Source organism: Macaca nemestrina, chromosome 3 (genome assembly GCF_043159975.1).
Source record: "Macaca nemestrina isolate mMacNem1 chromosome 3, mMacNem.hap1, whole genome shotgun sequence".
NCBI lineage: Eukaryota > Metazoa > Chordata > Mammalia > Primates > Cercopithecidae > Macaca > Macaca nemestrina.
Genome location: NC_092127.1, coordinates 188,120,806 through 188,133,194, shown reverse-complemented (window position 1 = coordinate 188,133,194; position 12,389 = coordinate 188,120,806). Strand labels below are relative to the sequence as shown.

At 42.5% G+C, this 12,389-nt stretch overlaps 1 protein-coding gene across 5 annotated transcripts in view; it reads left to right on the top strand.

Moving 5' to 3' along the window:
- The window catches only part of LOC105465850 (syntaxin 18), a 124,438-nt gene that overhangs the window by 72,821 nt on the left and 39,228 nt on the right, over positions 1-12,389 (top strand). For all 5 annotated transcript variants that reach the window (XM_011714483.2, XM_024787914.2, XM_071093872.1 and 2 more), the window contains exon 3: positions 11,897-12,012. In XM_011714483.2, the coding sequence (XP_011712785.1) occupies positions 11,897-12,012 (116 nt within the window). The remainder of the gene's footprint in view (positions 1-11,896; positions 12,013-12,389) is intronic.

Below are 12,389 nucleotides of genomic sequence, written 5' to 3'. Positions count from 1 at the left end.
CTCACTACCCTTTATAAAATAGGTCACTTCTGTTAGTTTCTCCACCCTGTATATTTTCTTCAGTAACTAAACACAATTTGTAATTATTTAATAATTATAGTTTACGTCACCAGGCTGTACATGTCATGAGGTCAAGGACCTTGTCAGGTTTCCATCATGTTTCCATAGTTCCTCACCCATATTTGGCACTCAGTAAATACTTGTTGAATGAATGATTTCCTCCTAGTCCTAAAGTCCATGACTAGCACAGCAGTTCTCAAGTGTGGTGATTTTGCACCCCAGGGGACATTTGCAATGTCTGGAGAAATTTTTGTTTGTCCCAAGAGGAGTGCTGCAAGCATTTAGTGGGTAGAGACCAGGAATGTGCAAAACTCTGGACAACTCTCCACAACAGGGACTTACCCAGCCCCAAACTGAGGAGGTGCTGACATTGAGATCCCCTGCTCCAGCTTGACCCCTCACTCCAGATTAAACTTCCTGGTTCGTCACAGGTTTATTGAATTCTAGATGCTTAGGGCACATCGGGGAATAAAATACAAGTATTCCTGCCCTCATGGCGCTTGCATTCTCGTGGGCTGGCAAAGACAAGCACTACGTGTATAGTACATTAGGTCATAGGTCCTACAGAAAGAAAAGGAAGAGTGGAACCAAGGTAACAAGGATCGGGAGTGCTGGGAAAGCTCGTGATTCTTAAACAGAGTAGTCAGGACAGGCCCCATTGAGGTGGCATCAAAGCCTACTCCTCTGTGAAGTTTGGAACCTCTGATAGGATCTCTCAGTTCCCTCCTCATCTCATCGCGTTCTTTCCACCTGTCATAGAGAAACCCCTCTCTTTGTTTTTAAGGATACTGTCCTACATGTGTATAAACTAAAGGGAAGAAAAGAGCCAGATGACCAAAAATAGCTGGGAATCATGAGTGCAGCGGTGCCTGAGAAGCAGTGCGAGCGCATCCTTTATCTCATCCCTCACACTGCCTCTCAGGTACTGCTGTATTCATGATTCCTGGCCAGTTTTCATCATCTGGCTCTCTTCTTCCCTTTAGTTTATACATGTGGTACGAGCGCATCCTTTGTCTCATCACTCACACCGCCTCTCAGGTACTGCTGTATTCATGATTCCCAGCTATTTTTGGTCATCTGGTTCTTCCTTTTAGCTTGTACGTTTGACCTTGCTTGCTCCTTAAGCCACAGGCACTGTCACTTCATTTCACGTCAGTGCCAAACACAGGGAGAAAGTCTAATCAGGGATCAGCCAACTTTCTGTAAGAGCCAGATAGTATAGTTTAGGCTCTGTGGGCCACGTATGGTTTCTGTTGCATATTGTTTTGTTTTGTTTTTTTACAACCTTTAAAAACCTTTAACCATTCTTAGTTCTCAGACCACAGGGAGCCATGCCTGCAGGGTAGACTTGGGCTACAGACTGCAGTTGACGTGACCTCTGCTTCCTCACCTTTTACTCCACGCCAACCATATGGCTTGGTTTCCATCATTTTTCTGAAATTTTTCTCCTAATGCTCCTCTGTGACTTCCTAATCACCAAATCCAGTGGCTTTTCCTTAAGGGGAATATAAATAGACTTGTATGGTACACACTCTGGTGTGTCTACCTTCTTTTACTCCACATGTTTTTGAAGTTCTTGCATGTTGTGTATACCAGTAGTTTGTTCCTTTTTGTTGCTTTATTATTTGTAATATTCCATTGTGTGAAGTTACCGCAGTTTGCTTATCCATTTATCTAATAGAGAATACTGGACTGTTTCCACTTTGAGACTAGTAGGAATAAAGCCTTTGTGAGTAGCATCTTCCACAAGTCTCTTTGTGGACATACTGATTTATTTCCTTTGAATAAATACCTAAGGGTGAAATTAGTGGGTCATACAAATGGTAGGTGCATGCTTAGCATTAAAATAAACTACCAAGCAGTTTCCCAAAGTGGTTTTTCATTCCTTGTAGCAATGCATGAGAGTTATAATTGCTGCCTATCCTTGCCAGCATTTGGTGTAAATAGGCTTTTCGATTTTAACCGTGATAATGTAACCGAGCACAGGCTCAGCTGCTCACTGCTTGCAAAGCCAATAACAAGAACAAAAAGAAGGTGACTTTATTTCCAGAGCAAGCGGTGGGAAGGCAGGAGCGGTGCTGAGTACTAGGTCTGTGTGTCTCTTTCTGCTGGTACCTGTCATCTCAGGCTGGCGACATGTCAGCAATGGCCAGGTTGTAGACTACCCGCCTTGAGGTAATCTCTGGAATTTTGCAGTTAGATCTCCATGCTCAGTCTATCTCAAGTTAGCCCCTGGAACTTCCAGGTAAGCACATAATTAGATACAGTTAGGTAAATATGCATGTGTGGTGTTTCAGAGAAAGTATGTTTCAAGGCTGTATTCTAAGACTAAGGAGGAAAAAAAGGGTTTCTGCAGTAAGCCTTAGGATTACATCTTGAGACTAGGGAGAAAAGAGAAAAAGGAATAAAAAGTTTTAAAGTGTGCTTTCAGGCTATCCTGTCCAATTCCGGTGATAAATGTGAAATGGCAAGTCACTGTACTTGAAGCATGTCCTTCTCTAATGAGAATGGTGTTAAGTGCCTTGATGGTTTTTTCTCAGCTCTTCTACTTTGCCACAGTTTTTGATCCTGTTGACCATCATCAGTTTCTTGAAATTTCCTATTTCCTTGACTTCCACTGCAGTATTTTTTGGCTTCTCTCACCACTCATTTTTGCCTCTTTGTCCTTCATCTATCCCCTAAGAACTCCAGGGCTCTGTTTCAGGCCCTTTTCTTTTATTTGTCTCTACTTTGCTTAGGAAAAAAAGTTCTACCTACCTAGCTACCCTCCCACCCATCCCCCACCCATGTCCACCTTATGTTTCCATCCTGAATGTTTATTCTGTATTAGGTACTCTGATAAGCACCAATTAGTCATATTTTATCTCATTTGGTCCTCACATCAACCCTGTGAGGGAGGTACTGCTGTTAAGCCTGTGTGGCAGGCAGGCAATGAAAGTGTAGTGATGACATAACCTGAAGATCACAGCTGGTGAGCCTCTGGCCAGGGCAGGCCATGGAATCCTTGCCCTTCCCCACCACACATTCTTACTACCTACTGTGGCTTCCTCTCTTGCCAGTATGCCAGTAATGAAACCACCTTTGCAAAGGTTGTAACAGTGAGAAAATTATGACAGCAAACGAGATCTAACCTAATCAACTCTGTCTTGCCTTTAACCTCCCAGATGCCCTTGATCATTACCGGTCGTAGGCCAAACTGACTTTGGGAGGAAGTTAATTTATAGTTTTAACTTTGAAACAAACACGATAACAGCCCCTCCTGGAAACAAACCCCCTTCTTGCTTGAGAACAAGGCCACTTTTGTAAAACCAACAAATTACCCACGAGATTAGAAATTATGGCTCAGGAGTCATGTAGCCAGAAGCCGGAAGACCACTAACCTCCCCAATTGCTCCTATAGATAGCATTACTGCTGTGAAACCTAAGATTGATGTTTGAGATATTTTCAGACCCCACATTTTGATGGATCAGCTGGCACCATGCAGACCAGGACACTGACTCATCTGGTCTTATGGCCCCCACCCAAAAAATGACTCTGTGCAAGAGGACAGCTTCAACTCCCTAGGATTTCATCCTTAATCCGACCAATCAGCATTCCCCATTCCCTAGCCCCCTGCCCACCAAACTAGCGTTAAAAACCCAGCCTCCGAATCTTCAGGGAGGCTGATTTGAGTAATAATAAAACCCCAGTCTCCCTTTTAGACAGCTCTATGTATATTTAACTCTTTCTCTATTGTAGTTCCCCTGTCTTGATAAATCGGCTCTATCTGGGCAGTGGGCAAGATGAACCTGTCAGGTGATTACAGTTGTTCCAAAATGCATGTCATTAGCACAGGCTTCTCCCAGTCCCCATTGCCACTGTCCTGCTCGCCCAGCACCTGTGAGCAGCACCGTTCTCATGCATGCTGCCCACTCCTCCCATCCGCTCTAGAGTGCTTCAGTACAGCCTTTGTCACTTGCCTGATCTTTGTTCTCAACTCCCTGCTCTTTGGCCCTTCCTCTCCTGGTCTGTCTGGAAGGTACAGGTGTAGTCCTTATCATCGTAGATGGAATCACACGCTTCCCTCTTCAAATCCCTTTTCTGCCTGCAGGATGTGGCCCATCCATACTTCTTAGATAAGCAAGACTTTTCATTACCCTCACCCACTTTTCCATCCTACCCCTTTCCTTCACGTGCCCTGCAGCTGCATTCAGAGTTAATATTTGTTCTGCCTCCAGGCCTCTACTCACACTGTCATCATGGCTGGTTGCTCTTCGCTCTGATCCACACATTACATGTTCACATGCTTCCATCCTGAGAGACCCATTTCTCACCACCACCTTCTCGGTAGAGCCTGCCCTGGCCCTGCCTTCCTATCTGAAAGCCATCTCTCCTGCCTCTGAATACTGACAGCTCTTTTTCTGTGCTTTTCTTATGGTACTTCTGACATGTGCCTGGTAGAAGAGTTATTTGTTCATAATCACCTCTACCGCATTTCTTGAGGTGAAAAACTGTCCTACTCATCTCTGCATGTTTATAGTGCCATGATTTGATCAATTTGATTAATTCATCAGTTTATTCATTCTGCAGTTATTTATTGAGTGCCTACCATGTGCCACAGACTATGCCAGGCGTGGAGTATAAAATAGTGAACGAACACAAACATGTTTGTCCCTGCCTTCATGGAGCTGCTAAAGTATTCATGCCAACAGGTAACATTGCAGATATGACAGGTACTGCAAAAACAGAGTACAGGTAGCCTTTTATTTTTCCAGCTTTTAAGTTCTGGGGTACATGTGTAGGATGTGCAGGTTTGTTACATAGGTAAATGTGTGCCATGGTAGTTTGCTGCACAGATCATCCCATCACCTAGGTATTAAACCCAGCATCCATTAGCTGTTCTTCCTGATGCTCTCCCTTCTCCCACCCCCCACCCTCCAACAGGCCCCAGTTTTTATTGTTCCCCACCGCCTCGTGTCCATGCATTCTCATAATTCAGCTCCCATTTATAAGTGGGAACATGTGGTATTTGGTTTTCTGTTCCTAGGTTAGTTTGCTGAGGATAATGGATTCCAGCTCCATCCATGTCCCTGCAAAGGACATGATCTCATTCGTTTTTATGGCTGCATGGTATTCTATGGTGTATATGTTCCACATTTTCTTAATCTAGCCTGTCATTCATTGATGGGCATTTAGGTTGATTACATGTCTTTGCTATTGTAAATAATGCAGTGATGAACATAAAAGTACTTGTCCATGTATCTTTATAATTGATTTATATCCCTTTGGGTAGACACCCAGTAATGGGATTTCTGGGTCAAATGGTATTTCTGCCTCTAGGTCTTTGAGGAATGGCCACACTGTCTTCCACAGTGGTTGAACTAATTTATGCTCCCACCAACAGAACAAAGATACCAACATACCAGAATCGCTGGGATGCAGCTAACGCAGTGTTAAAAGGGAAATTTATAGCACTAAATGCCCACATCAAAAGCTAAAAAGATCTCAAGTTAACAACCTAACATCAAAACTAAAAGAACTAGAGAGCCAAGAGCAAACTAACCCCAAAGCTAGCAGAAGACAAGAAATAACCAAGATCAGAGCTGAACTGAAGGAGATAGAGATGCAAAAAAAAAAAAAAAAAAAAAAAAAAAAACCCTTCAAAAAAATCAATGAATCCAGGAGCCATTTTTTTGGAAAAATCCAGGTTTTTGGAAAACATTAATGAGATAGACTGTTATCTAGACTAATAAAGAAGAAAACAGAGAAGATTCAAATAAACACAGTCAGAAATGTTAAGAGGGATGTCACCACTGACCCCACAGGAATACAACTACATGGAAATCGAACAACCTGTTCCTGAATGACTCTTGGGTAAATAATGAACTTAAGACAGAAATCAAGAAGTTCTTTGAAACTAATGTGAACAGGTAGCTTTTGAGGAATTTAGCCTTGTCAGAGAAAGTGTCCTTGAAGAAGTGACATTTGAGAAGAGCTCTGAAGGAGTAGAGTTACCTAGGTAAAGCAAGAAGGAAGGAAGGGAATTCAAATGCAAAGGGGTTAGCGCATGCGTACACCCTGTGGGCAGCATCTGCCCTATTGTGAAACATGCAGAGATGAAAAAGATAGTTTCTCACGCACTAAATATTTAGCGAGCAGATGAAGGAATGATGCGAGTCATCAAAAATGCCATTTGGAAAGAAAGAGAAAAAAAACATTCTAACCAACACTTCTAAAACAATTTCTGGAATAGACTCCAGCTCTCCACAGGCAGTGGCAGCACGGGTGTCTTGTCTCTGTCTCTTCCCCTAGCTCCATCTGCACTGGCTTTAGGATGGCATTTTACCGTAGGACTTATCTTCAAATGTGTTATGTAAATTAATGAAAAAGTTGGATTTGACAGATAAGGTAACATCATTAGGAGCATCTTTTTAGGATTTCATCTTTATGAAACAAGGAGTGGTTGTATTTCAGAAGCCTTCCTGTCACAAAGATAGAGAATATAAAATAAATCCTGCTTTTTTTTAACTTTGTCAATATACGCAAAAATGGAAATATGTCCTATAAATTCTCCAACAGAGAAAAATAATTATACCCCAGTTGAATTTTAAATAATCCTTGATGCTTTGTCTGCTTACACTTAACATACATAGGCAATTTTATGCTTTTAAATGCATTTCATTTGCGTTATTTTGGAATATACTAAACTAATTATATAATTATTCTGATGCATAGTACCAAGAAAACCTTATTTTTAAGTTCTCAGTTAAAATAGTTGGTTAACACTAGATCGTAGTGTCATTTTTATTTCTAAAGGTGTGTATGTGTATCAAATACTAATTTGATAGGCTGTGAAAATGGAAGCTACAGGGATTTTGTAAAACGTTACAAAACTTGTATAAAGCTCTCAATTTGTAGCTTCTTTCTTTAGTGTCTGACAACTTAGGCTGACAAAGTGGTTGTAAATATCTTTTATAGAAATCCCTTTTTAACTTCCCTTTTCCTTGAAAAGACATCCAGCAAAGTAAATGCTTTGAGTGCTGGTTCGATTCACACCACTCCTCACAAACCATATGAATCTGTGAAACTCAGTGTCTTCCTCCAGTACCAGAGGTCAGCAAATACAGCCACAGGCCAAATCTACATTTTAAATATACATTTAAATGTAGTTACATATTTTAATGTTGGGAAAAATAGTCACGATATTTTATCACATGTGAACATTATATGAAATTCAAATTTCAGTGTCCATAATAAAGTTTTATTGGCACACAGCCACGTTCATTTGTCTACATATTGTCTAGGGCTGCTTTTATGCTACAACAGCAGAGTTGAGTAGCTATGATGGGGTACAAGGCCCACAAAGTCTAACATGTTTACTCTCTGGCGCTTTTCAGAAAAGCTTTGCAAAGCCGGTAGTGGGAGGGATAATCACTCAGGTAGCAGTGGAGAGGTTCAAAGCAGACAGTATGATTGAAATGCAATGTGAAAAGAACAACACAGTGGCATCCAGGTGTTCTTCTGGAACTTTGTAGTTGTTTTAAGCTTTCAATGTAATAGTGATGTTAAGGCAGTTATTATACTCAAACAGCAAAAGGAGGCTCCTGCACACTGTTTTTCGGTGTTCCCAGACTACCGCAGCATGGACTCTCGTCTCAGTACAGTAAAGAGGGCCTAAGCCTTCCCCTTTCCCAGCTGTAAGGGCAGCAAATGCTAGGACTGAGGATCAGGTTCTCTGGGGGCCAGTGCCAGCTCTGCCACTTACAGGCAGATAACTTCAGGAGATTGAACTGTTGTCCCCGAGGCAGTCTTCGTCTTGTTAGGTCCATCGCCTCATTCTAGAAACTCAGTCTTTTTTTTTTTTTTTTTTTTTGCTTTTAAATTGTTTTATTACAATTAAAATTACACAAAAGCAAATCGATTCATTTCAATCAAAATAACTCATGTTTACATATTTATAACTACAATAAAATATATAAAATGTTTTCATATTTCATACTTCAATCATCTTCGTCTTCTTCTTCATCACTGATCACGTACTTCTTATGCTTTTTATTTGCTTTATCATCATCTGCTTTTCTCTTTCCAGAAGGTTCACCCTCCTCATCACTGGTAAGTTTCTTTGCTTTGAGTAATCTTTGAGCCTTATCTTCTTCTGACCCCTCATCACTGTCTGATGAATAGATTCTGGCTCGTTCCTCTCGAATGCCCCCTTTATATCGGTTTTTAATGGCAGCCAAGCTGATGGACTCCTCGCCTTCCTCCTCCTCATCATATCGATCAGGTTCCAGGTAACTGGCACTCAGCCCCCGCTGGTGCTGTTTCTCTCTCATTCGGCGCTGCTGAGATTCCCTACGTATGGAAGCCCTCAAACGTTCTTCTTCTTTCTTAATCATTTCTGTGCGTTGGCATTCAGGATCACGACCAGCCATTGGCAAGATTCTAAAGCATGTCCCTGCATTTAGGCAATGAAGTGTTTGATGTGTACAAAGCCCCACTGCAGGGCGACCACAATCATCTTTTTATAAGACAAGGTACTGGTCTACAGGGACAAGCAGTCTTTAAAACGAAACTCACCTTCAGACCTCACTCTACGGACAGTGCCACACATAGAAAGATGACTCTGTCGCTTGCAGATAGGTGTTCAAAGACACAGAAGATCAGTCTTTTTTTTTAAAGGTGGTTTTGCAGTGTTGCCCAGGTTAGCTTCAAAATCCTGAGCTCACGTGATCCTCAGCCTCCTGAGTAGTTGGGACTGTAGGCATATGACATGGTGCTTAGCTAGAAACTCAGTCTTTTACTCATTTTCCCGAAGCCAGTTGTTCATTGCCAACTCATGCATACTGAATTCTACTCCACCCCCTGTTTTGGTCCCTGTGAAAGAGCATGGGCTTTGGGGTCAGTCACACCTAAGTTCCAATCCCGATCCTGCCATGTATTTATCATGTGAATGACTATAACTCACCTTTGTGCTAGTTTTCTTTTTTATAAAATGTGGATAATGTTCTTGTGAGGATTAAATTAGATGGGTATGAGAGTTCCTGACACATAGAAGTCTCTTGGTGAATGATAATTGAATTGGAACCCCATTTGACCTATGATGCGGTTCCTGGGGGTTGGAGGGTATTGGTTATTGAACAAGACAAAACCCACCTCTGTTTTCTGCCAGAGAGTTGGGAGGAGGCAGAAAGAAAGAAAGAAACAGAGGCAGGAGTCAGATCAACACAGTGGAGACCCTTTATCATTGGTAAAATCTAGGTCGGCAGACAAAGCTTAGGTTTGCAGGCGGGTGGCCTTGCTGATACTCTGCTCCTGAATTAGACACTCACTCAGCCATTAGTGCCACTGAGCAGTCGCAGCCCCTGGAGCACAGACAGCAGGGACAGGCCCCTTTGCAACATAGGAGAGAGAGGAACAGAGCAGAACCTCTGCTGTCTCTAAGTAGGCAAAAGAGAGGAGAGAAAGCTGTGAGGAGTAATGCACACCCCGTGCTTTCTGCCGGGGGGCCAGAGGGAGGAGGCTCTGGGAGGAAGCAAGGTGTCATTCGGGGAAGTTGGTTCCCATAGAAACATGAGGATTAGGGAATAAGCAATCCCTCCGGTAGCCCAGGTTCTGTCCAGATGAAGAAAGGCCACCCTTACTATCTCTCATCAAGTTCTCCCTCCCAAAGGTAGTAGACAGCTTAAAGCCTTTCTTTTTCACTCTTCTGCCCTCCCAATGCAATGTGCAGGCCTTGGCCTGCTCCTAGGAACATTTTATGTGGAGTATGATCATGGAATTGAAAGAATATGTGTAGAAATATTGCCTTCAGACCTATGAGGCTTTGTTAGTTTGACACAATTAGGAAGCTGTAATTTTTTCCAGAATGTAGAACTCAGACTTTATTGACCCATTTAATTTTTTTTAATAATGACATTTTACTAGAGCAGAACAGCATGTAACCTAGATAGCCTCGGGCTAGATCTCTGAGTGATTTTAATTAAAAATAATGTCTCCACTTCTGGTAGATGGACCTTTTCCACAATACCCTGGCAACAAAACAATCTGGGAGAAAAAACTTTCTTGGTTTCTGTTGTTCTTACTAATAGAATAACCATACTGTCAATTTTCAATTTAGAAGGTTAATGTATATATATAATGTTTCCTAAAGGAACATTACCTTTTAATTGAATAATCAGTTTTATCAAATTAACCTTTAGACCTTTTCAATTTCACTGAGTTGAGTTTCCATTAAATCAAAATATAGAGTAGGAGGATGTTAATCTAATGTTCTTGGAACTAGTCATTTCTAGGTCTCTTCTGTCTGCAGGGTACATATTCACTAAGTTGGTACCTTTCTGATTCATTTGTCCCTGACCCCGTTAGCCTCTATTTCCGATGAGAAGGTTCCTAGTAGGGATGAACCTGAGGCTTTGGCCCCTCTGCTTGTTACTCTGGCTCCTCCCCAGAGGGGAGCCATTCATCTGGGATTGGGGGTGGGCTGGGGCTGGGGAGAGGGGATTGAGCTTGCTGGCTTGGCGCTTTTGTCTCACTGTTGGGTCTTCCCTTGGACGGAGTCCATTTTCTCATGGTTACCATCCCAAGCCTAAGTAACTAACAGAACAAGATCCTAAGGAGCATTGGAATAAGGAACTAATTCCATGTCACTCTTCAAGTTCCATGGAGAGAGGATCGTCTATTCCCTAGGAGGCTGGAGGCTATGGGGTTTCCTTTTCAACTCTCCCTCAGAAAATGTGGAAGTGGGGTGGGGGTCGTGGGGTAGGGGTGACTCCAAGGGAGGAGGGGATGCTTATCAGGTGATTGGGAGTGAGGACTCTGTGCTCATCTCACCCCTTTCTTTTTTAGAAGGGCCTGTCCTCAGGATGGATGTATTCCCTGTTTGTTTGTGCCTGAAGTTTCCTAGAGAAGGCTTTGGGACAGCGATGCCTACCCGTCTTGAGGTGGGGGAAAAAAATTGGTTCAGGAGGAACTTACTAGACAGCACAATCGTAGCTGTGTATCAAGCACATTCTCCAACTCATTCATTTGTTCAGTTCATTCAAAAGTATTTGATTACTGATTTATTAATTGATCAGCCTACTAAAAATGCTAGGCATTGCTCTTGATGATGGGGATACAGCAGTGAACAAACAGAAGTCCTTGCGTTTGTGGAACTTACATTTTTACAAGGGGGAGAGACAGGCAAGAAAAGAAATGATTACGCAAAATATATGGAATGTTAGAGTGGGATAAGTATCTTTGTGGGGAAGGAAGAAGGGAAGTGGGATAGAAGATGTCAGGGAAGGGACAGTTTGTAAAGAAGGATTAGGGAAGGCCTCATTCAGAGGGCAACATGGAGTAAACACCTAAAAGAAGTAAGGGATCAATTGATGCAGCTATCTGGGGAAAGAACATTCCAGAGGAGGAGACAACCAACACATGGAAAGGTCCTGAGGTGGGAGTGTGCCTGAAATGTTTCGGGAACACCCTCCACCCTCTGATTCGGTCATTGTGTGGTGTGAGACCCCTCAGTAGCTGCCCCATTGCTCTCAAAGCAGAGCCTACATTCTTCATAGCCCAGCTTATGCTGCAGCCCTCACTCCACGCTCCTCCTCTCTCTCCCTTTCCCCATCTGGCTTACATCAGTTGGGTCTATTCCGGAGGGTTTTCTACCACACACCCTTCATATGTGTTAGTTCTACTATCTATCTATCTAGATGGTTCTCTCACCTTTTCACCTGGCCTGTTCCTTCTCATCCTTCAAGTCTCAGCTTAAATGTCACTTGATGAGGGAGGCCTTTTCTTCTCTTCCCATCCCACTCAGACTATATTATGTTATCATTTGCTGCTGCCCTTTCCTTTGCTGTCTTTTTTTAGCCATACCATGTCTGAATATGGGAGGATGACAGACACAGAACGAGACCAGATAGACCAGGATGCCCAGATATTTATGAGGACCTGTTCAGAAGCAATTCAACAACTACGAACAGAAGGTAAAGTGCTCTGAAAGATGCAAACGTGCAACCATGAATATAGCAGGTAGTTAAACAGAATTCATATGGTGTGGCCGGTTAAAATTCTCTCTTCTTATGTTGATTTAGGTTTCAAAACATTAAAATCTTTTCTTTCTTATCAGTGTTTTAACCAAAGCTGTTAAAAGTACTGAAAAGGCTGCATCTTTCAAGTTAAACCAATGGGAGCAGGGAGATGGAAAGGACCTCTCCAAACAGAACCAAAACTTTACCTAGCGCCACGTGCGCGTCTGTTCTGTGTGGCAAATTGTATGTGTGTGGGTGTGTATGTGTGTATGCTTATGTGTGCCTCTGTTCTGTGTGGCATTTAGTGGGATAGGGGTTGACAGCAGCCCGGG